Raw genomic sequence first — 24,267 nt, 5'->3', positions numbered from 1 at the left:
TTATAATTAATCCACTGTTTATCCAACCCACAGTGGTACAGCTCCAGGGGCTAAATCTAGGTTGAATGAAAACGTTAGCGTGACAGGGAACGTTAAAGGGCATAATGTCAAGTAATTCGTCAAACAACGTGTCATTTTATTACATACAACCTGTTGTTTTATTACAGTGATGACCACATCTGATTCCGTACAGGATAAGCCTATTCAGAAATGTTGACATATGCAATTGCTTTCATTAAGGACAAACATAGTGGGATAGTGGGTGTAGTTTGTTATTCATAAAAAAATAAAAAATGAGGATGACAAAAAAGGATACAGTTCCATGTGTTTTAATCCGCCTGTATAGGAATGCGTTATACAATCTGTTTTATTGGTCTTGCAGTGCTGTGTTTTTATCATGAGTTCAGGACGATGGTTTTATGGCGTCATTCATTGTGTCAAAGGACAAGCTTACTTCTCACAGTTATACAATAGGTTACTGTGTTGGTGACAGAGACAGTGCGAAGTTTAAAGGCGCTCACTCACATTTGCACTGCGTGAACACTTGAGAAAATGGCTAGCCTACATCAATTTGTTACGGCCTAAGGGATTCAGTTCGATTGACATACCCTGTCTATCGACGCGCTGAGGCATTCAGGGACTTACCGGAAACCAAACTTTTTCTTCAAACTTGTTTCGTAGCTGAGTCGAACGCGTCGAAAGAGGAAAGAAAGAGACAAGACCGTTCCGCGTCCAAACTTTTACAGTTCCTTATTTTCTTCCTCATATTCGAGTCATGTTGGATAATAGTTGGTTGCTGTCTAAAAGAAGTGAAATACTGACTTTTTGTCAAGAATAACGGCCGCCTTCGAGTGTTATTCCTCCACACATAGTATAACGGATATTCGTTTTTATCATGGAAGACGTGAGTATTCAGTCTATTGCATTGTTCTGATGGGCGGCATTGGTGGAATCTCGGTCGGCTATGGTTGGTTTTAAATTAAATAAAGGCTACAGGTCCAATGAAAGTTCAACCTGAGTAAAGATTCTTACATTTTCTCGGTGGCGACATAGGTCAATCAAAACACCCACGGAGGGGTAGGAAAGTAGTCTAAAACTCATCATCATTCAAGGTCAGAAAAAAAGAGTAAAACGAGCAATGTAGCCTAGATATAAAACAATCCGCAGTTTATTGGATGCACACTACACACCACAAATAGCCTGTTGAAGTATCGGCGAAGAAAATAATAATTTGTGTTTCATCAAACTGATATGCTATCCGTCAATAGGCTCCTACAACGCATCGTACTTTTCACAGTTCAAACTCAGGTGCCAGGAGCTGTTAAAGCCACGCACCTGACAACCTGTTGCTTTCAACCGTAGCCTACTACTGCTACTGGGGCATTTACAGTGGTCTCTCTCACCCCTCCGTTGCTGGCTGCTGACCCTGTAGCCATGGAGATGTTAGGGGAGGAGGAGGGGTTAATAACTTTATTTTTACATTGTAATAACTATATTGTAGCTATTTGGATACATTTTAGCCTACAGGGTTAGGTAGGTTACTTTCTAAATGTAATCGGTTACAGTAGGGTGGTACACAATTGGCCCAGTATCATCCGGGTTTGGCGGGTGTAGGTCATCATTGTAAATAAGAATTTGTTCTTAACTGACTTGCCTAGTTAAATAAAGGTTCAATCAAAAATATATATAAAAAAACAGTACTAGTTACCTGTCCAAAATTATAATCAGTAACATCATTTTGGGATTAACCAAATTCAGTAACATAATCTGATTACTTTCTGTTACTTTTTGATTACTTTCCCCTTAAGAGGCATTGGAAGAAGACAACAATGATCCATCAAACACATTTGGTGTGTCATCATAGTGGTCTCTGAACTTGTGGTCAAGACTTGCTCTGGTGGAACAAACTTAAACTTGCGCCTTTTTTCAATGCTGATTTGAATGTCATTGAGAAAACAAACATCCTTTCTGAATTTAATCCAAGATGTAATCATCTAGTTTTTCAAAAGTATCTGATTACAGTTACAGTTCATTTCAAACCGATAACATGTAACCCAACCCTGACCCTACATTATAGCCTACTGTTTAGATAAACTGTAGCCTACCCCTCCGGTACAGTAACTGATCCAGTGTCAGCTCTTGGGTCAAGCTCTTAATGAATATGTTGGGGTAGGCCTATGTGTTATGGAGAGCTGATCTCAAATCAGTTATTGAATGTGAACAAAGTCACCATACCTACAACCATGGTCAGTAGGCCTACACCGCAGTGTTGTCTGGGGATGCAATGCAGCTTGGGTCAGACTGAAAGAACTACTGAGTCACCTAATATGTAAGGCTGTCCTCCTATCCTGAATGATCCTAAATCCTAAATAGGCTAGTTAGAACAGAAGAAGATGTACATGTACTGCTTTTAAAACTTCATCTGGAGGCCTATTTTCCCCAAGCATTGACCTGTGTGTTTTAAAGATGTCTTTATGGGATAAACAGGCCTACTGTATGCGCAACAACTCATATAGCAGCTCAAAGTTGCAAGCCGTAGATGACATTGAGGTGAGTTTCCGGGAGCTGCTACTAGAATGAGGAAGTCGAACAGAGCAGTAAAACAGTAAATCAATCAAAATTGGCTACTTTGCAACTTTTTGCACACACACATATACACATGCTGGTGCAAACGCACACACACACACACGCACACACACACGCACGCACGCACGCACGCACGCACGCACGCACGCACACACACACACACACACACACACACACACACACACACACACACACACACACACACGTGTGTGTGTGTGCTTGCGATGCAGTGAAACTCTTGTCAGAGTAGCCTATAATCTCTGTTAACCCAGAAGTCAGCTGCATGGTTAACTTCTGTGTTCCTACAATTTGTGAGTTCTGCTAGAAACAAAGTCACCACCTTGCAACAAGAAACTCTCAGCCAAAGCCCCCCCACTCCCCCATGTGGGCACAGGCACGAAGCACTCAAGACGACGCGGTTTATGCGCCGCCTTCACCCAATCCTGATACGTCCAAATAACCAGTGACAAAACCCTTAAAACGGAACTAATGCTGCTGTTATCTCCCACATCCCAGTCAGTCCTGGCAGATTCTCTCAGTCTAGATGCTGAGTCACGGGAGATGAAGTAGTATGGAATGTAAATCCATGGTCAAAAAAAGTACTATGCCCAGCAAGGTATGGTACTTCTAGGAGCTTCTCTCAGCTACATAAACATTGATTTAAACAACTGTGTCACAATAGATGTGGAGCAATTGAGTTTAAAAGAAAATGTTCTTAGTGACCTCAGAAAACCCCTTGCACACAGAGGTTTAGCCCTGAGCAGCACTATCCTATTACAGTAGTGTAGTGTTAGTGTAGTATTAGTGTAGGCTTACATTAATAACCAGAGTGCAGGGGTGAGATAAGGACCACCATGCAGTCAAGGTTTATACTACAGAGGTGCCTGGCAGTCCCATAACAAATCAGGGCACGTTCATAAACATGAAATATTGACACAACACCCCCAGAAGTGTTAAAGGTGCAACCTGTAATTTGACCAGCCTGACCCTGCCACTTGGTTTGGTAAACTGAGGGATGATGCTGGAGAAATGGAACCACTCTCATATTCAGATGGACTATGAATTCCAAGACTAACAGTCCATAAGAATGACTTATAGTGTTAACCATATTTTCAAGCAATACATGGTTTGTTTCCAAAAGTTTATTGTAAAGACCAAGGGCCAGTTTAATGGAAACTGACCTGTTAGTCCTGGACTAGGCCTGGAAACTAGCCCTGAGAGGAAATCAAGTCAGCCATCACTATGTTTTCACATCAGTATAACTATATGAACAGCTGGACTAACCACACTGAATGCCCTATATGTAGCTATACTAATGTGATCTTAATTGGTAAATGAAAGACCATATTAGGGAGGACTGGCGGAAAGGGTTCAGCTGTGTGTCTGTGCAGTCTCTCTTGGTAGACGTTTCCTATAGCAGATCTAGGATCAGCTTACCCTACCCACACATTTCACCTTAATCATTAGGGTTTAAAACTCAAATCAGTGTTATGGGCAACTTCATTCTAGTCCTCTGAGTCCCAGCAATAAATAGGTTGACAGGCCATTCCTCGTGGGCCGGGTTTATATACACCGGTGTGGCTGGACAGTGTCTGGCGGCTCAGTGAAGGCCACTGCCTGGCTAGCTGCCTGTTATACACAACCAGCTGTTTTAGCACTCTGTCACTGACCCCTCCCCTCTCCCCTCTCTCCCCTCCCCTCATCCTCTCACTTCACTCTATCTTTCTATCTCTGACTCTTTCTCTGTCTGTTTTTCTCAACCCCTCACTTTATCTTTCTTCCTGTCTGTCCCCCCGTCCACCCCCTTCTCTCTCACACACACACACGCACACACACACACACACACACACACACACACACACACACACACACACACTACCTACCCATTGGGCAAAAACTGTTCAATCAACGTTGTTTCCACCTCATTTCAACCAAAAAAGTCAATGTGATGACGTTGAATTAACTGATTGGATTTCATCAACGTAAGGGCATTTCTCAACCTAATGTAAATCAAACTTAGACGTTGAACTGACGATTGTGCCCAGTGGGGAGGTTCTTTAGGCTCAGTATCACTGACACCAACACTTCTTCGACACTTCTTCTGTAATTGTCAGTCACGTTCTGCTGTTGCTTGAAGCATGGCCATGGTGTGTGTCAGCCTGCTGGACCACAGTCTGAGGAAACAGACTTGCACATTATGTGAGGAAAACAATTAACCCTCTTTGACCACCGCTCAGCCTTGTGCTGCACAATAGTCCATTTCTGACCGTCGTTTCCCGGCGTTTGGACTTGTGTGCTGCACAATGGTTGTGTGTGAGTAAGTGTGTGTGACTGAGTTCCCTCTGAAACTCTGATGGTGTTGTTGATACGTGTGTGTGTGTGTGTGTGTGTGTGTGTGTGTGTGTGTGTGTGTGTGTGTGTGTGTGTGTGTGTGTGTGTGTGTGTGTGTGTGTGTGTGTGTGTGTGTGTGTGTGTGTGTGTGTGTGTGTGTGTGTGTGCAATAGGGTATTTCTTTGGGACTTCCTCTTGTTTGTTAGTATCTTTGAGAGCTCTACATCTCTAGTATTGCTCCCTCTCTCACCTCTCCCTCCCTCTCCCACCTCTCCCTCCCTCTCCCACCTCTCCCTCCCATTCTCACCTCTCCCTCCCTCCTCCCTCTCCCTCCCTCTCCCACCTCTCCCTCCCTCTCCCACCTCTCCCTCCCTCTCCCACCTCTCCCTCCCTCTCTCACCTCTCCCCACTCTCTCACCTCTACCCCGCTCTCTCACCTCTCCCTCCCTCTCCCACCTCTCCCTCCCTCTCTCACCTCTCCCCCGCTCTCTCACCTCTCCCTCCCTCTCCCACCTCTCCCTCCCTCTCCCACCTCTCCCTCCCTCCCTCCTCTCCCTCCCTCCCTCTCCCTCTCCCACCTCTCCCTCCCTCTCCCACCTCTCCCTCCCTCCCTCTCTCACCTCTCCCTCCCTCTCCCACCTCTCCCTCCCTCTCCCACCTCTCCCTCCCTCTCCCACCTCTCCCTCCCTCTCCCACCTCTCCCTCCCTCTCTCACCTCTCCCTCCCTCTCCCACCTCTCCCTCCCTCTCCCACCTCTCCCTCCCTCTCTCACCTCTCCCTCCCTCTCCCACCTCCCTCCCTCCCTCTCCCCCACCTCTCCCTCCCTCTCTCACCTCTCCCTCCCTCTCCCACCTCTCCCTCCCTCTCCCACCTCTCCCTCCCTCTCTCACCTCTCCCTCCCTCTCCCACCTCTCCCTCCCTCTCCCACCTCTCCCTCCCTCTCTCACCTCTCCCTCCCTCTCTCACCTCTCCCTCCCTCTCTCACCTCTCCCTCCCTCTCCCACCTCTCCCTCCCTCTCTCACCTCTACCCCTCTCTCTCAATTCAATTTAAGGGGTTTTATTGACACTGGAAACATATGTTTACATTGCCAAAGCAAGTGAAATAGATAAACAAAAGTGAAATAAACAATCGAAATAAAATGAACATAAAAAAATTACACTCACAAAGGTTCCAAACAAATAAATACAATGTAAAGTGTCATATTATGTCTATATACAGTGTTGTAATGATGTGCATATAGTTAAAGTACACCTCTCCCACTTCCCCTATTCCCCACTCTCTCAAAGGATACTAAGGTGTCTTCTCTCCTCCCTCCCACTTCCCCATTCCCCACTCTCTCAAAGGATACTAAGGTGTCTTCTCTCCCCTCTCCCACTTCCCCTATTCCCCACTCTCTCAAAGGATACTAATGTGTCTTCTCTCCTCTCTCCCACTTCCCCTATTCCCCACTCTCTCAAAGGATACTAAGGTGTCTTCTCTCCTCTCTCCCACTTCCCCTATTCCCCACTCTCTCAAAGGATACTAAGGTGTCTTCTCTCCTCTCTCCCACTTCCCCTATTCCCCACTTCCCTAAGGTGTCTTCTCTCCCACTTCCCCTATTCCCCACTCTCTCAAAGGATACTAAGGTGTCTTCTCTCCTCTCTCCCACTTCCCTATTCCCCACTCTCTCAAAGGATACTAAGGTGTCTTCTCTCCTCTCTCCCACTTCCCCTATTCCCCACTCTCTCAAAGGATACTTGTCTTCCCCACTATTCCCCACTCTCTCAAAGGATACTAAGGTGTCTTCTCTCCTCTCTCCCACTTCCCCTATTCCCCACTCTCTCAAAGGATACTAATGTGTCTTCTCCTCTCTCCCACTTCCTCAAAGGATATTCCCCCTCTCTCCCACTTCCCTAGTCTCTCAAAGGATACTAAGGTGTCTTCTCCCTCTCCCACTTCCCCTATTCCCCACTCTCTCAAAGGATACTAAGGTGTTCTTCTCAAAGGATACTCTTCTCTCCTCTCCCACTTCCCCTCCCCACTCTCTCAAAGGATACTAAGGTGTCTTCTCTCCTCTTCCCCCCCTATTCCCCACTCTCAAAGGATACTAAGGTGTCTTCTCTCCTCTCTCCCACTTCCCCTATTCCCCACTCTCTCAAAGGATACTAAGGTGTCTTCTCTCCTCTCTCCCACTTCCCCTATTCCCCACTCTCTCAAAGGATACTAAGGTGTCTTCTCTCCTCTCTCCCACTTCCCCTATTCCCCACTCTCTCAAAGGATACTAAGGTGTCTTCTCTCCTCTCTCCCACTTCCCCTATTCCCCACTCTCTCAAAGGATACTAAGGTGTCTTCTCTCCTCTCTCCCACTTCCCCTATTCCCCACTCTCTCAAAGGATACTAAGGTGTCTTCTCTCCCACTTCCCCTATTCCCCACTCTCTCAAAGGATACTAAGGTGTCTTCTCTCCTCTCTCCCACTTCCCCTATTCCCCACTCTCTCAAAGGATACTAAGGTGTCTTCTCCTCTCTCCCACTTCCCCTATTCCCCACTCTCTTCTCTCTCTCTCCCATTTCCCCACTCCCACTCTCAAAGGATACTAAGGTGTCTTCTCTCCTCTCCACTCCCCTCTCCCAAAGGATACTAAGGTGTCTTCCCCTATTCCCTTCACTCTCTCAAAGGATACTAAGGTGTCTTCTCTCCTCTCTCCCACTTCCCCTATTCCCCACTCTCTCAAAGGATACTAAGGTGTCTTCTCTCCTCTCTCCCACTTCCCCTATTCCCCACTCTCTCAAAGGATACTAAGGTGTCTTCTCTCCTCTCTCCCACTTCCCCTATTCCCCACTCTCTCAAAGGATATTAAGGTATCTTCTCTCCTCTCTCCCACTTCCCCTAATAGCTAGCTAAGTCAACCAGTGGAAAGGGGAGACCTTGTTAACTCAGATGATGTTGATTAGGACGTGTGGTGAGTTCAAGCCGGGCAGGGCAGCATGGAACTCAATTCATCCCAGATGGAGCCTTCTCCTCCCTGTTTAAGACTTTATAAGGAACACATGTCGGCTAAGGTGTGCCTTTTTTAAGGCCTTGAAATGAGGGCTCGGCCTCGGCCCATTTGGGATGGTTGTTGAAAGAGTTGTAAAGTGAATCAGATATCGCAAAGGCATAAGAAAAGGGAGCTTTTGGATTTGGCTCGGGCTTGGTTTTTGGGTTAGGTTTTCTCCTATGAAATGAGAATTTGGAAAAACGACATCCATTTATGACACAATAACAAAGCTTGGCCCAATACAGTTTTATATTAAATGTGTATTTGCTCGTCTTATTTCAAACATCCTCAGAGAGGCACAAACCCGCGTAAACTTCAACTTCATAATGTTACACTCGTCATTACATGCTAGTATACGACAGTCATTATCAGATGTCATTTTGGGATGTCCACTGATTAACCAAGCATCTCTTCCTGTGGGAGTCGATATGTGGTAAAGCTAAAAGCAGATCCATGTTTGGAACTGTTACACCTTCTGGCATGTTCAGCTTGGCTAACTAGCTAACACTGCTAAAGTTGCTTGCAACAATGGCCGACACCACAGAGCTCTGTGAGCTTCCAACCAGTAAGCTCAGTTGGGATAACTAGCCAACATAGCTAATGTTGCCACTTGTCACAATGATAACTGTACAATCAAGGAAACAGAGACTCAGGACGACTGTTGCACTTTTACCAGCATGTTGAGTTTGGTTAACTAGCCAACATGGCTAATGTTGCCACATGCCACAATGTTGTATGACATGAGTCCATTAAACTGTTGCACCTAACAGCATTCCCTCACTTTAGCTAACTATGCTAGCCAATGTTAAGCTGCATAATGGAAGACACAGAGTCAAGCCAACTGCTGTAGTGCAAAATATATCTTCTATAATGTACACTCTGAGAAAAAAAGGTGCTGTCTAGAACCTAAAATGGTTCTTCGGCTTCCCTCAGTGGATAACCCTTTGAAGAACCCTTTTTGGTTCCAGGAAGAACCCCCTTGAGTTCCATATAGAACCCTTTACAGAGAAGGTTCTACATGAAACCCAAAATAGTTTGACCTGGAAGCAAAAAGGGTTCTCCTATGAGGACAGCTGAAGAACAATTTTGGAACCCTTTTTCTAACAGTGTAGATGTATCCAGCACCACACCCAGCATTATTGGCAGGGGTGAGCTGTACTGTCAGGCATTGTACAGTACACTGTGATGTGTTCCACTTTCCACTGGCCTGGCCTTCAGTGTGTGTGTGTGTGGGTGTGTCAGAGAGTCAAAGGCCAATCAGTGCTTTCCTCTTTCACTTAGAGACAGCGATGCATGCCATGTCCCCTCTCTCTCATGTCTCTGTTTTGTGGACAATGCACTGTGGAAGACCAATGACTGCCTTTTATCTGTCTCTCTTTTTCTCTCTCTTTCCTTCTCTCTTTCTCTCTCCCTCTCTCTCGACTTCTCTGTATTTCCCTTCCTCTTTCTCTCTCTCTTCCTCTTTCATTCCTCTATCACCTCTAACCTTCTCCCTTCATCTCTTTCTAACTCCTTTAACCTCTCTGTGTCACTCCCCCTCTCTCTCTAGGCCTTTCCTCTCCTCACAGCTGTACCTTTCCTCTGTGTGCAAAGCGGAGCCACTCTTCCCAGTGCTGTCGCAGTGAAAGTGGAAAAACAGCTCGATGACCCTTTAAAAAGACATCCTGTGGAATTTCCTCCAATAGATTCGGAGTGCCTGGGAGTTCTAGACAGGCACCTGCAGTTGTTTGTGTTTCATTCTGTAATAAATGAGGACCAGTCAATTTGCTGCTCAGTGTCTCTAAAGGAGTTTGAGGTAGATAGTGCTGTGAGCTTTAGTTTTACGTTGTTGTTTATTCATTGGTTAATATTACAAACGCAATCCGCAGTCTTATTCAGCGGATAAACCATGTGATTCTATGTTTAGCAGGGATCTTCTGTGTATAAAGTGACACGGGAGGGAAAAAAGCATCTTAGCTGCTCTGAGGCAGGCATTAGATTGCGAGCGTTTTTTTCAAGTACAACATTAATAACGATGGTTTTGGGATCAGCTCGAAGATTTAATGATTCTCCTACTAAGGTTCTAACGATGAACTTAGCCAACGCCGATAACTATACCGATTATTGGAGGACCAAAAAAAGCCGATACCGATTAATCGGCAGATTTTTTACATTTATTTGTAATAATGACAATTACAACAATACTGAATGAACACTTATTTTTAACTTAATTGAATACATCAATAAAATCAATTTAGCCTCAAATAAATAATGAAACATGTTCAATTTGGTTTAAATAATGCAAAAAGAAAGTTTTGGAAAAGAAAGTAAAAGTGCAATATGTGCCATGTAAGAAAGCTAACGTTTAAGTTCCTTGCTCAGAACATGAGAACATATGAAAGCTGGTGGTTCCTTTTACCATGAGTCTTAAATATTCCCAGGTAAGAAGTTTTAGGTTGTAGTTATTATAGGAATTATAGGACTATTTCTCTCTATACGATTTGTATTTCATATACCTTTGACTATTGGATGTTCTTATAGGCACTTTAGTATTGCCAGTGTAACAGTATAGCTTCTGTCCCTCTCCTCGCTCCTACCTGGGCTCGAACCAGGAACACATCGAGAACAGCCACCCTCGAAGCAGAATTACCTATCGCTCCACAAAAGCCACGGCCCTTGCAGAGCAAGGGGAACAACTACTCCAAGTCTCAGAGCGAGTGACGTTTGAAACGGTATTAGCGCGTTTCAAACTAACTAGCCATTTCACATCGGTTACACCAACCTAATCTCGGGAGTTGATAGGCTTGAAGTCATAAACAGCACAATGCTTGAAGCATTGCGAAGAGCTGCTGGAAAAACGCACGAAAGTGCTGTCTGAATGAATGCTTACGAGCCTGCTGGTGCCTACTCTCGCTCAGTCAGACGGCTCTATCAAATCATAGACTTTTTATTTTATTTTTATTTCACCTTTATTTAACCAGGTAGGCTAGTTGAGAACAAGTTCTCATTTGCAACTGCGACCTGGCCAAGATAAAGCACAGCAATTCGACACATACAACACAGAGTTACACATGGAATAAACAAAACATACAGACAATAATACAGTAGAACAAAAGAAAAGTCTATATATAAAAGTCTATATACAGTGTGCAAATAAGGTAAGTTAAGGAATGGTGGCGAAGTAATTACAATATAGCAATTAAACACTGGAATGGTAGATTGGCAGAAGATGAATGTGCAGGTAGAGATACTGGGGTGCAAAGGAGCAAAATAAATAAATACCAGTATGGGGATGAGGTAGGTAGGCTGTTTACAGATGGGCTATGTACAGGTGCAGTGATCTATAAGCTGCTCTGACAGCTGGTGCTTAAAGCTAGTGAGGGAGATGTGAGTCTCCAGCTTCAGAGATTTTTGCAATTCGTTCCAGTCATTGGCAGCAGAGAACTGGAAGGAAAGGCGGCCAAAGGAGGAATTGGCTTTGGGGGTGACCAGTGAGATATATCTTCTGTAGCGCGTGCTACGAGTGGGTGCTGCTATGGTGACCAGTGAGCTGAGATAAGGCGGGGCTTTACCTAGCAGAGACTTGTAGATAACCTGTAGTCAGTGGATTTGGCGACGAGTATGATGCGAGGGCCAACCAACGAGAGCGTACAGGTCGCAATGGTGGGTATTGTATGGGGCTTTGGTGACAAAACGGATGGCACTGTGATAGACTGCATCCAGTTTGTTGAGTAGAGTGTTGGGGGCTATTTTATAGATGACATCACCGAAGTCGAGGATTGGTAGGATGGTCAGTTTTACGAGGGTATGTTTGGCAGCATGACTGAAGGATGCTTTGTTGCGATATAGGAAGCCGATTCTAGATTTAATTTTGGATTGGAGATGCTTAATGTGAGTCTGGAAGGAGAGTTTACAGTCTAACCAGACACCCAGGTATTTGTAGTTGTCCACGTATTCAAAGTCAGAACCGTCCAGAGTAGTGATGCTGGACAGGCGGGCAGGTGCGGGCAGTGATCGTTTGAATACCATGCATTTAGTTTTATTTGCGTTTAAGAGCAGTTGGAGGCCACGGAAGGAGAGTTGTATGGCATTGAAGCTCGTCTGGAGGTTAGTTAACACAGTGTCCAAGGAGGGGCCAGAAGTATATAGAATGGTGTCGTCTGCGTAGAGGTAGATCAAAGAATCACCAGCAGCAAGAGCTACATCATTGATGTATACAGAAAAGAGAGTCTGCCTTAATTATAACATAATAACACACAGAAATACGAGCCTTAGGTCATTAATATGGTCGAGTCCGGAAACTATCATCTCGAAAACCAAACATGTCATCCCTAAGTCTACATATTGCTGTTACATTGCACAACCTTCAATGTTATGTCATAATTATGTAAAATTCTGGCAAATTAGTTTTCAACAAGCCAGGCGGCCCAAACTGTTGCATATACCCTGACTCTGCGTGCAATGAACGCGAGAGAAGTGACACAATTTCACCTGGTTAATATTGCATGCTAACCTGGATTTCTTTAAGCTAAATATGCAGGTTTAAAAATATATACTTCTGTGTATTGATTTTAAGAAAGGCATTGATGTTTATGGTTCGGTTCAGTCGTGCAACGATTGTGCTTTTTTCCCGCAAATGCGCTTTTGTTAAATCATCCCCCCGTTTGGCTGTCTTTGTTAGTTAGAAGAAATAGTCTTCACACATTAATATGCAACGCAGGACACACTAGATAAACTAGTAATATCATTAACCATGTGTTGTTAACTAGTGATTATGATTGATTGACTAATTGTTTTTTATAAGATAAGTTTAATGCTAGCTAGCAACTTACCTTGGCTTCTTACTGCATTCGCGTAACAGGCAGGCTCCTCGTGGAGTGCAATGTAAGTCAGGTGGTTAGAGCGTTGGACTAGTTAACCGTAAGGTTGTAAGATTGAATCCCAGAGCTGACAAGGTAAAAATATGTTGTTCTGCCCCTGAACAAGGCAGGTAACCCAATGTTCCTAGGCCGTCATTGTAAATAAGAATGTGTTCTTAACTGTCTTGCCTAGTTACATAAAGGTGTAAAAAATAATAATAATAATAATCATCAGCCAAATCGGTGTCCAAACATACCAATTTCTGATTGTTATGAAAACTTGAAATCGGCCCTAATTAATCGGCCATTCCGATTAATCGGCCGACCTCTACTTAACATGCTTTTGGGAAACCGGACCCTGGGAAGTCTTTTCCGAATAACACAACTGAAAGAACCCCTTGTGATTTTGATCATGTCACTTTTGTATTTCAGTTCCTAACTTCAAATGTTTTGAGATGTAAATAAATCATATTTTATTATGGGGATGTTTTTCTTTCAGCCGCTTGGAAGAAGTTCTACTTTTACAATACTTTATACATACTTTCTGCATGTTGATTTGTATGGTGCTGGTTTTGAATTTAAGTGTATCTTTACCCAAATCAAGTAATGTAATTTGATGTAATACACATGCTCCACTCAATGTAGACAGAAAGACAGAAGATGGCCTCCTTACGTGACCTCAGTGTACAGAATAGGAAACTGATACTAAGCTGAAATGTGATACTAAGAAAAAACACCTGAGAGCAGAGAGAGAAAAGAGCGAACTGCCTAGAAATAAGTGTTTTTCTGAGGTGAGAAACAGAGCAGCAGAGGAGGAAGAGGCCATGTAAAAATGAAATTAACTGTTACTAAATAAGAGTTGTCGGTGTTAACTTAGCTGCACATGCTTCAAGTGTCATCATTAACCACTATAGTGTCAGTTCTCCTACAGCTTGCAGTGCCCTTGGACTTACTGAGTGTCACAGCTCTCTGCAGTGCCACAGCGGGGCCTATTGAGAAGTCAGGTTTCAAGCGTTTACAAAGTCACTTCGTTTTGAGCCAGACACAGCACAAGAAATGTAGCAAGAGTATGAAGAGAAACATGCTCTAATACTTACTAGACACATTTTAGGTTTAATTAGGCCACGTTCCAATCCTTATGACTAGCTCTCCCTCCGTGTCTCCTTTCCTAAACAACCACTGATATTATGAACAGACCACACCATACAGGAAATACTATAACCATAGCCTACATAATGGAAGCACACTTTGCCCTCTCACCCACCTGTAAGTGATGATGAAGGGAAGGAGGAAAGAGTATTGAGACATAGCCTCGAGTGTAAGTTTGCTGTGTGCGACTCTGATTTCCTTCCGCTGTTGTCCTCAAAAGGAAGTGAAAGAGGACCCCACCAGGCCCAACGAGGACCCCACCAGGCCCAACGAGGACCCCACCAGGCCCAACGAGGACCCCACCAGGCCCAAAGAGGACCCCACCAGGCCCAACGAGGACCCCACCAGGTCCAAAGAGACCATGTCCACATGGAAGGCCGGTTGGGTGAAAAAGGCCTCAGGCAGATTCCTGGCCAGCTATAAGGACCGCTACATCCAGGTGGAGAGGACAGAGCTTGTGGTGTACGAGAATGAGGTACGCTACATTTCTATAAACTATTAAAGGCCCAGTGCAGTCAAAAACTAGATGTCCCTGTGTTTAAGATATATTTACACACTATGAGGTTGGAACAATACTGTGAAATTATGATAATGACTGTTTGAAAAGACCGCCTGAAATGTCAGCCTGTTTAGGTGGGATGGAGTCTTGGCCTGCCTGGTGACATCACCAGGTGGTAAATGAGTTAATAGACCAATAAGAAGGAGAGTTCCAAACCTCACTGCCAATAACATACATTTTTCAGTTTTCCCCTCCCCACTCAGAACACTCCCAGACAGTCCTAGAAAAATTATTGAAAGGCAATTAGAAAAATAGTATTATAATTGGAATTTCACTTGCTGACTTGACTGATTTGAAATAGAATTGACCCCAACTCTGCAGAACACAAGTGAAAATGACACTTTAGAGCAATAATATTAAAGAGAAAGCTACATTTGCTGAAATTAATGTTGTGATGTTATTACATTCATTATGATATCCTGTATCAATGCATTGTATGCATGTCTGTCAGATGATATCCTGTATCAATGCATGTCTGTGAGATGATATCCTGTATCAATGCATTGTATGCATGTCTGTCAGATGATATCCTGTATCAATGCATGTCTGTCAGATGATATCCTGTATCAATGCATTGTATGCATGTCTGTCAGATGATATCCTATATCAATGCATTGTATGCATGTCTGTCAGATGATATCCTGTATCAATGCATTGTATGATGATATCCTATATCAATGCATTGTATGCATGTCTGTCAGATGATATCCTGTATCAATGCATTGTATGCATGTCTGTCAGATGATATCCTGTATCAATGCATTGTATGCATGTCTGTCAGATGATATCCTGTATCAATGCATTGTATGCATGTCTGTCAGATGATATCCTGTATCAATGCATTGTATGCATGTCTGTCAGATGATATCCTGTATCAATGCATTGTATGCATGTCTGTCAGATGATATCCTGTATCAATGCATTGTATGCATGTCTGTCAGATGATATCCTGTATCAATGCATTGTATGCATGTCTGTCAGATGATATCCTGTATCAATGCATTGTATGCATGTCTGTCAGATGATATCCTGTATCAATGCATTGTATGCATGTCTGTCAGATGATATCCTGTATCAATGCATGTCTGTCAGATGATATCCTGTATCAATTGTATGCATGTCTGTCAGATGATATCCTGTATCAATGCATTGTATGCATGTCTGTCAGATGATATCCTGTATCAATGCATTGTCTGTCTGTCAGATGATATCCTGTATCAATGCATGTCATGATATCCTGTATCAATGCATGTCTGTCAGATGATATCCTGTATCAATGCATTGTATGCATGTCTGTCAGATGATATCCTGTATCAATGCATTGTATGCATGTCTGTCAGATGATATCCTGTATCAATGCATTGTATGCATGTCTGTCAGATGATATCCTGTATCAATGCATTGTATGCATGTCTGTCAGATGATATCCTATATCAATGCATTGTATGCATGTCTGTCAGATGATATCCTGTATCAATGCATTGTATGCATGTCTGTCAGATGATATCCTGTATCAATGCATTGTATGCATGTCTGTCAGATGATATCCTGTATCAATGCATTGTATGCATGTCTGTCAGATGATATCCTGTATCAATGCATTGTATGCATGTCTGTCAGATGATATCCTGTATCAATGCATTGTATGCATGTCTGTCAGATGATATCCTATATCAATGCATTGTATGCATGTCTGTCAGATGATATCCTGTATCAATGCATTGTATGCATGTCTGTCAGATGATATCCTGTATCAATGCATTGTATGCATGTCTGTCAGATGATATCCTGTATCAATGCATTGTATGCATGTCTGTCAGATGATATCCTGTATCAATGCATTGTATGCATGTCTGTCAGATGATATCCTGTATCAATGCATTGTATGCATGTCTGTCAGATGATATCCTGTATCAATGCATTGTATGCATGTCTGTCAGATGATATCCTGTATCAATGCATGTCTGTCAGATGATATCCTGTATCAATGCATGTCTGTCAGATGATATCCTGTATCAATGCATTGTATGCATGTCTGTCAGATGATATCCTGTATCAATGCATTGTATGCATGTCTGTCAGATGATATCCTGTATCAATGCATTGTATGCATGTCTGTCAGATGATATCCTGTATCAATGCATTGTATGCATGTCTGTCAGATGATATCCTGTATCAATGCATTGTATGCATGTCTGTCAGATGATATCCTGTATCAATGCATTGTATGCATGTCTGTCAGATGATATCCTGTATCAATGCATTGTATGCATGTCTGTCAGATGATATCCTGTATCAATGCATTGTATGCATGTCTGTCAGATGATATCCTGTATCAATGCATTGTATGCATGTCTGTCAGATGATATCCTGTATCAATGCATTGTATGCATGTCTGTCAGATGATATCCTGTATCAATGCATTGTATGCATGTCTGTCAGATGATATCCTGTATCAATGCATTGTATGCATGTCTGTCAGATGATATCCTGTATCAATGCATTGTATGCATGTCTGTCAGATGATATCCTGTATCAATGCATTGTATGCATGTCTGTCAGATGATATCCTGTATCAATGCATTGTATGCATGTCTGTCAGATGATATCCTGTATCAATGCATTGTATGCATGTCTGTCAGATGATATCCTGTATCAATGCATTGTATGCATGTCTGTCAGATGATATCCTGTATCAATGCATTGTATGCATGTCTGTCAGATGATATCCTGTATCAATGCATTGTATGCATGTCTGTCAGATGATATCCTGTATCAATGCATTGTATGCATGTCTGTCAGATGATATCCTGTATCAATGCATTGTATGCATGTCTGTCAGATGATATCCTATATCAATGCATTGTCATGTCTGTCAGATGATATCCTGTATCAATGCATGTCTGTCAGATGATATCCTATAATGCATTGTATGCATGTCTGTCAGATGATATCCTGTATCAATGCATGTCTGTCAGATGATATCCTGTATCAATGCATTGTATGCATGTCTGTCAGATGATATCCTGTATCAATGCATGTCTGTATGATATCCTGTATCAATGCATGTCTGTCAGATGATATCCTGTATCAATGCATTGTATGCATGTCTGTCAGATGATATCCTGTATCAATGCATTGTATGCATGTCTGTCAGATGATATCCTGTATCAATGCATTGTATGCATGTCTGTCAGATGATATCCTGTATCAATGCATTGTATGCATGTCTGTCAGATGATATCCTGTATCAATGTCTGTCAGATGATATCCTGTATCAATGCATGTCTGTCAGATGATATCCTGTATCAATGCATTGTATGCATGTCTGTCAGATGATATCCTGTATCAATGCATTGTATGCATGTCTGTCAGATGATATCCTGTATCAATGCATTGTATGCATGTCTGTCAGATGATATCCTGTATCAATGCATTGTATGCATGTCTGTCAGATGATATCCTGTATCAATGCATTGTATGCATGTCTGTCAGATGATATCCTGTATCAATGCATTGTATGCATGTCTGTCAGATGATATCCTGTATCAATGCATGTCTGTCAGATGATATCCTGTATCAATGCATTGTATGCATGTCTGTCAGATGATATCCTGTATCAATGCATTGTATGCATGTCTGTCAGATGATATCCTATATCAATGCATTGTATGCATGTCTGTCAGATGATATCCTGTATCAATGCATTGTATGCATGTCTGTCAGATGATATCCTATATCAATGCATGTCTGTCAGATGATATCCTGTATCAATGCATTGTATGCATGTCTGTCAGATGATATCCTGTATCAATGCATTGTATGCATGTCTGTCAGATGATATCCTGTATCAATGCATTGTATGCATGTCTGTCAGATGATATCCTGTATCAATGCATTGTATGCATGTCTGTCAGATGATATCCTGTATCAATGCATTGTATGCATGTCTGTCAGATGATATCCTGTATCAATGCATGTCATGATATCCTGTATCAATGCATGTCTGTCAGATGATATCCTGTATCAATGCATTGTATGCATGTCTGTCAGATGATATCCTGTATCAATGCATTGTATGCATGTCTGTCAGATGATATCCTGTATCAATGCATTGTATGCATGTCTGTCAGATGATATCCTGTATCAATGCATTGTATGCATGTCTGTCAGATGATATCCTGTATCAATGCATTGTATGCATGTCTGTCAGATGATATCCTGTATCAATGCATTGTATGCATGTCTGTCAGATGATATCCTGTATCAATGCATTGTATGCATGTCTGTCAGATGATATCCTGTATCAATGCATTGTATGCATGTCTGTCAGATGATATCCTGTATCAATGCATTGTATGCATGTCTGTCAGATGATATCCTGTATCAATGCATTGTATGCATGTCTGTCAGATGATATCCTATATCAATGCATTGTATGCATGTCTGTCAGATGATATCCTGTATCAATGCATGTCTGTCAGATGATATCCTGTATCAATGCATTGTATGCATGTCTGTCAGATGATATCCTGTATCAATGCATGTCTGTCAGATGATATCCTGTATCAATGCATTGTATGCATGTCTGTCAGATGATATCCTGTATCAATGCATTGTATGCATGTCTGTCAGATGATATCCTGTATCAATGCATTGTATGCATGTCTGTCAGATGATATCCTGTATCAATGCATTGTATGCATGTCTGTCAGATGATATCCTGTATCAATGCATGTCTGTCAGATGATATCCTGTATCAATGCATGTCTGTCAGATGATATCCTGTATCAATGCATTGTATGCATGTCTGTCAGATGATATCCTGTATCAATGCATTGTATGCATGTCTGTCAGATGATATCCTATATCAATGCATTGTATGCATGTCTGTCAGATGATATCCTGTATCAATGCATGTCTGTCAGATGATATCCTATTGTATGCATGTCTGTCAGATGATATCCTATATCAATGCATTGTATGCATGTCTGTCAGATGATATCCTGTATCAATGCATGTCATGTCAGATGATATCCTATATCAATGCATTGTATGCATGTCTGTCAGATGATATCCTGTATCAATGCATTGTATGCATGTCTGTCAGATGATATCCTGTAACAATGCATTGTATGCATGTCTGTCAGATGATATCCTGTATCAATGCATTGTATGCATGTCTGTCAGATGATATCCTATATCAATGCATTGTATGCATGTCTGTCAGATGATATCCTGTATCAATGCATTGTATGCATGTCTGTCAGATGATATCCTGTATCAATGCATTGTATGCATGTCTGTCAGATGATATCCTATATCAATGCATTGTATGCATGTCTGTCAGATGATATCCTATATCAATGCATTGTATGCATGTCTGTCAGATGATATCCTATATCATTGCATTGTATGCATGTCTGTCAGATGATATCCTGTATCAATGCATTGTATGCATGTCTGTCAGATGATATCCTATATCAATGCATTGTATGCATGTCTGTCAGATGATATCCTGTATCAATGCATTGTATGCATGTCTGTCAGATGATATCCTGTATCAATGCATTGTATGCATGTCTGTCAGATGATATCCTATATCAATGCATTGTATGCATGTCTGTCAGATGATATCCTGTATCAATGCATTGTATGCATGTCTGTCAGATGATATCCTATATCAATGCATTGTATGCATGTCTGTCAGATGATATCCTGTATCAATGCATTGTATGCATGTCTGTCAGATGATATCCTATATCAATGCATTGTATGCATGTCTGTCAGATGATATCCTGTATCAATGCATTGTATGCATGTCTGTCAGATGATATCCTGTATCAATGCAGTGTATGCATGTCTGTCAGATGATATCCTATATCAATGCATTGTATGCATGTCTGTCAGATGATGTACTGTTCTCTTTCACTTTTAATAACTATTTCCATAAACACTCAGTAGTCCTTCAATTTCCAACTGGCAGATTTATAAACATTAAACACACACACATTCTTCTGGAATAGAACGTCAGTTAATTAAAGGTGCAATTTGCCCTTTAGAGTAAACAACGTTCTGCCTCTTTGGTGCAGGACCTTGCGACCTACTTGGAGAAAGTGGACCTGGAAAACTACGATAAGTGTCACGAGTTGAGGAGCGCCTTCATGAAGAAGAATAGACTGGTGTTGATACGAGCAGCCAAATCAGGGAATAAGGTGAGCACTATTTCACAACCTTGTAAGCGAGCAGAGAGACGTGTCTTGTCTCTGAATCTCTGAATCAAAAGGTCTGTCTGTTTGCTTGACAAACCTGGGTTTCAAATATTATTTGTTTTCTTTCAAAAACATTAAGAGTTTGATCGAAAACCAAGGCTGGTTTTCGATCAAACTCTTAACGTTTTTGAAAGAAAACAAATAATATTTGAAACCCAGGATTGCCAGATGAGCGGGGATTGCACTTTTGGGAATGTTCCATTGTTTCCATTGTACCAGGAAAGCTCAATCAAGCACAGCTAAAACCCAGGTCTTCTCCCAGAGGTTCATTTATGTCAGGAGCATTACTGTAAATTAAACAGCCATATGTAATGTTGGCCTGTGATGAGAAAACCATAGAATGAGAAATTGATCAAACGGACAAAGCTCCTCATACATGTGCAATGCATCAATTATTCAAGCATTCCAAATGTCAATTTGAATGGAAATGTCTGTTCTACTGACTCACATTCTATGGTTGAAACTCAGAAGACAGATGCTGTCACATAGTGATGTCATCATCAGCAAGGCTTGTCTTGAGCTATTTCTTAACGGACACAAAGGAGAGCGATCTGGGAAAATGACCTGAGTTGGACTGTCAGTCGTCCAGACAAAGTGTTTCTCAACCTCCAGTCTGTAGACCGGCGCTGGCCCATGGAAGAATGCTGTCAGTCGTCCAGACAAAGTGTTTCTCAACCTCCAGTCTGTAGACAGGCGCTGGCCCATGGAAGAATGCTGCCAGTCGTCCAGACAAAGTGTTTCTCAACCTCCAGTCTGTAGACCGGCGCTGGCCCATGGAAGAATGCTGCCAGTCGTCCAGACAAAGTGTTTCTTAACCTCCAGTCTGTAGACCGGCGCTGGCCCATGGAAGAATGCTGTCAGTCGTCCAGACAAAGTGTTTCTCAACCTCCAGTCTGTAGACCCGCTGGCCCATGGAAGAATGCTGTCAGTCGTCCAGACAAAGTGTTTCTCAACCTCCAGTCTGTAGACCGGCGCTGGCCCATGGAAGAATGCTGTCAGTCGTCCAGACAAAGTGTTTCTCAACCTCCAGTCTGTAGACCGGCGCTGGCCCATGGAAGAATGCTGTCAGTCGTCCAGACAAAGTGTTTCTCAACCTCCAGTCTGTAGACCGGCGCTGGCCCATGGAAGAATGCTGTCAGTCGTCCAGACAAAGTGTTTCTCAACCTCCAGTCTGTAGACCGGCGCTGGCCCATGGAAGAATGCTGTCAGTCGTCCAGACAAAGTGTTTCTCAACCTCCAGTCTGTAGACCGGCGCTGGCCCATGGAAGAATGCTGTCAGTCGTCCAGACAAAGTGTTTCTCAACCTCCAGTCTGTAGACCGGCGCTGGCCCATGGAAGAATGCTGTCAGTCGTCCAGACAAAGTGTTTCTCAACCTCCAGTCTGTAGACCGCGCTTGCCCATGGAAGAATGCTGGCCCAACCTCCAGTCTGTAGACCGGCGCTGGCCCATGGAAGAATGCTGTCATGGAAGAATGCTGTCAGTCGTCCCAGACAAAGTGTTTCTCAACCTCCAGTCTGTAGACCGGCGCTGGCCCATGGAAGAATGCTGTCAGTCGTCCAGACAAAGTGTTTCTCAACCTCCGGTCTGTAGACTGGCGCTGGCCCATGGAAGAATGCTGTCAGTCGTCCAGACAAAGTGTTTCTCAACCTCCGGTCTGTAGACCGGCGCTGGCCCATGGAAGAATGCTGTCAGTCGTCCAGACAAAGTGTTTCTCAACCTCCAGTCTGTAGACCGGCGCTGGCCCATGGAAGAATGCTGTCAGTCGTCCAGACAAAGTGTTTCTCAACCTCCAGTCTGTAGACCGGCGCTGGCCCATGGAAGAATGCTGTCAGTCAGATAGTCAGCTCACAGAGATTTAGTCAATTCTCAAGTGATTGTTTTAATTCAAGAGGTCAAGTTGACCTCTGAAAAGTGGGAGTGGAGGTCAAATAGAAAAAGAATCAGTAGGTGTTCCAGGTCAGAGTTGGTCCAAAGCGTGCTGCTCCATGGTATGAAAGAAACTGACAAACTGGTCTGGACTAAAGTATCATATAACTAATACCTTTCATTCAATATCTTAGTTAGTCTCCAGCTTGTCTTCAGTGTGTATAAAGCGTTGTGCTCATTCACTCAACTAAACTTTAGACACTAAACTATAGATTCTGAAATGTTAAAGTTTAAAACCTCTGAACAATTTTCTCGCTTGGAAAGGTGACAAGGTCTTTCCCTTGAAGTCAGCAGGTTTAGTCTTTCTCTCTCTGAGACTGCAGATATGTGTGGCACCACTGCTCAGAGATCATCAAAGCGGCCAGAGAGTGTAATTATGGGCTTTCAAGGCCTTGAGGCTTCACAGAGGTGGATGCAGTATGCTAACAGGCCGGCCATAGAAGAGGTTGTCTTTGAAAAATCTGTCTGTCTGTCTGTATGTCTGTCTGTCTGCCTGCCTGTCTGCCTGCCTGCCTGCCTGCCTGCCTGCCTGCTAATCTGTGTGTGTGTCTGCCTGCCTGTCTGTCTGTGTGTGCCTGTCTGTCTGTATGTCTGTCTGTCTGCCTGCCTGTCTGTCTGTCTGCCTGCCTGCCTGCCTGCCTGCCTGCCTGCCTACTAATCTGTGTGTGTGTCTGCCTGCCTGTCTGTCTGTGTGTGCCTGTCTGTCTGTGGCGTAAATAACACATAGAGGCAGGGGTAAAGAACCATTTACTATCAATCTCACAACCTTCTGGTTTCAAGGCAAACATGCTAAACAGCAGGGTTCAGGTCAATTCCATTTAAATTCAGGAAGTAAACGGAAAATCCTACTTCATTCCAATTGTCCACGATACAAAAGTAATCGGGGTAAAGCTCCTGTCCCTCCTATAGGTTAAATCCCCAGTCCCTCCTATGGGTTAAAGCCCTAGTCCCTCCTATGGGTTAAAGCCCTAGTCCCTCCTATGGGTTAAAGCCCCAGTCCCTCCTATGGGTTAAAGCCCTAGTCCCTCCTATGGGTTAAAGCCCTAGTCCCTCCTATGGGTTAAAGCCCTAGTCCCTCCTATGGGTTAAAGCCCTAGTCCCTCCTATGGGTTAAAGCTCCAGTCCCTCCTATGGGTTAAAGCCCCAGTCCCTCCTATGGGTTAAAGCCCTAGTCCCTCCTATGGGTTAAAGCCCCAGTCCATCCTATGGGTTAAAGCCCTAGTCCCTCCTATGGGTTAAAGCCCTAGTCCCTCCTATGGGTTAAAGCCCCAGTCCCTCCTATGGGTTAAAGCCCTAGTCCCAGCTATCGGGGTTAAGCTCCTGTCCCTCCTATGGGTTAAAGCCCCAGTCCCTCCTATGGGTTAAAGCCCCAGTCCCTCCTATGGGTTAAAGCCCCAGTCCCTCCTATGGGTTAAAGCCCCAGTCCCTCCTATGGGTTAAAGCCCCAGTCCCTCCTCTGGGTTAAAGCCCCAGTCCCAGCTATCGGGGTAAAGCTCCTGTCCCTCCTATGGGGTAAAGCTCCTGTCCCTCCTATGGGTTAAAGCCCCAGTCCCTCCTATGGGTTAAAGCCCCAGTCCCTCCTATA

At 43.3% G+C, this 24,267-nt stretch overlaps 1 protein-coding gene and 2 long non-coding RNA genes across 9 annotated transcripts in view; 2 read left to right on the top strand and 1 right to left on the bottom strand.

The window, feature by feature from the left end:
• Positions 1 to 403: 403 nt before the first annotated feature.
• Positions 404 to 24,267, top strand: part of plekho2 (pleckstrin homology domain containing, family O member 2) — a 32,862-nt gene continuing 8,998 nt past the window's right edge. The window contains exons 1-3 of the mRNA XM_052515906.1: positions 404 to 904; positions 14,145 to 14,399; positions 20,576 to 20,698. Of these exons, the coding sequence (XP_052371866.1) occupies positions 896 to 904; positions 14,145 to 14,399; positions 20,576 to 20,698 (387 nt within the window). The 5' untranslated portion in view covers positions 404 to 895. The remainder of the gene's footprint in view (positions 905 to 14,144; positions 14,400 to 20,575; positions 20,699 to 24,267) is intronic.
• Positions 6,003 to 8,756, top strand: LOC127928693 (uncharacterized). 4 transcript variants are annotated; one of them, XR_008131906.1, is made up of 4 exons: positions 6,003 to 6,271; positions 6,388 to 6,445; positions 7,011 to 7,300; positions 7,585 to 8,756. It is a non-coding gene; the product is annotated as an uncharacterized LOC127928693 (long non-coding RNA). The 4 variants fall into 4 exon arrangements; XR_008131905.1 differs by lacking the exon at positions 6,003 to 6,271 and adding an exon at positions 7,352 to 7,409 and having other exon boundaries at positions 6,306 to 6,445; XR_008131904.1 differs by lacking the exon at positions 6,003 to 6,271 and having other exon boundaries at positions 6,306 to 6,445.
• On the bottom strand, positions 21,075 to 23,197 carry LOC127928694 (uncharacterized). 4 transcript variants are annotated; one of them, XR_008131908.1, is made up of 4 exons: positions 22,474 to 23,197; positions 21,710 to 22,129; positions 21,572 to 21,641; positions 21,075 to 21,431 (listed from the first exon to the last, which is right to left on the bottom strand). It is a non-coding gene; the product is annotated as an uncharacterized LOC127928694 (long non-coding RNA). The 4 variants fall into 4 exon arrangements; XR_008131910.1 differs by lacking the exon at positions 22,474 to 23,197 and adding an exon at positions 22,264 to 22,331; XR_008131909.1 differs by lacking the exon at positions 21,572 to 21,641 and having other exon boundaries at positions 21,075 to 21,501.

This window comes from Oncorhynchus keta, unplaced genomic scaffold (genome assembly GCF_023373465.1).
Source record: "Oncorhynchus keta strain PuntledgeMale-10-30-2019 unplaced genomic scaffold, Oket_V2 Un_scaffold_3531_pilon_pilon, whole genome shotgun sequence".
In the NCBI taxonomy this organism is placed as follows: domain Eukaryota; kingdom Metazoa; phylum Chordata; class Actinopteri; order Salmoniformes; family Salmonidae; genus Oncorhynchus; species Oncorhynchus keta.
Note: the sequence above shows the minus strand (reverse complement) of the source record. Positions and strands in the feature narration are given on the sequence as shown.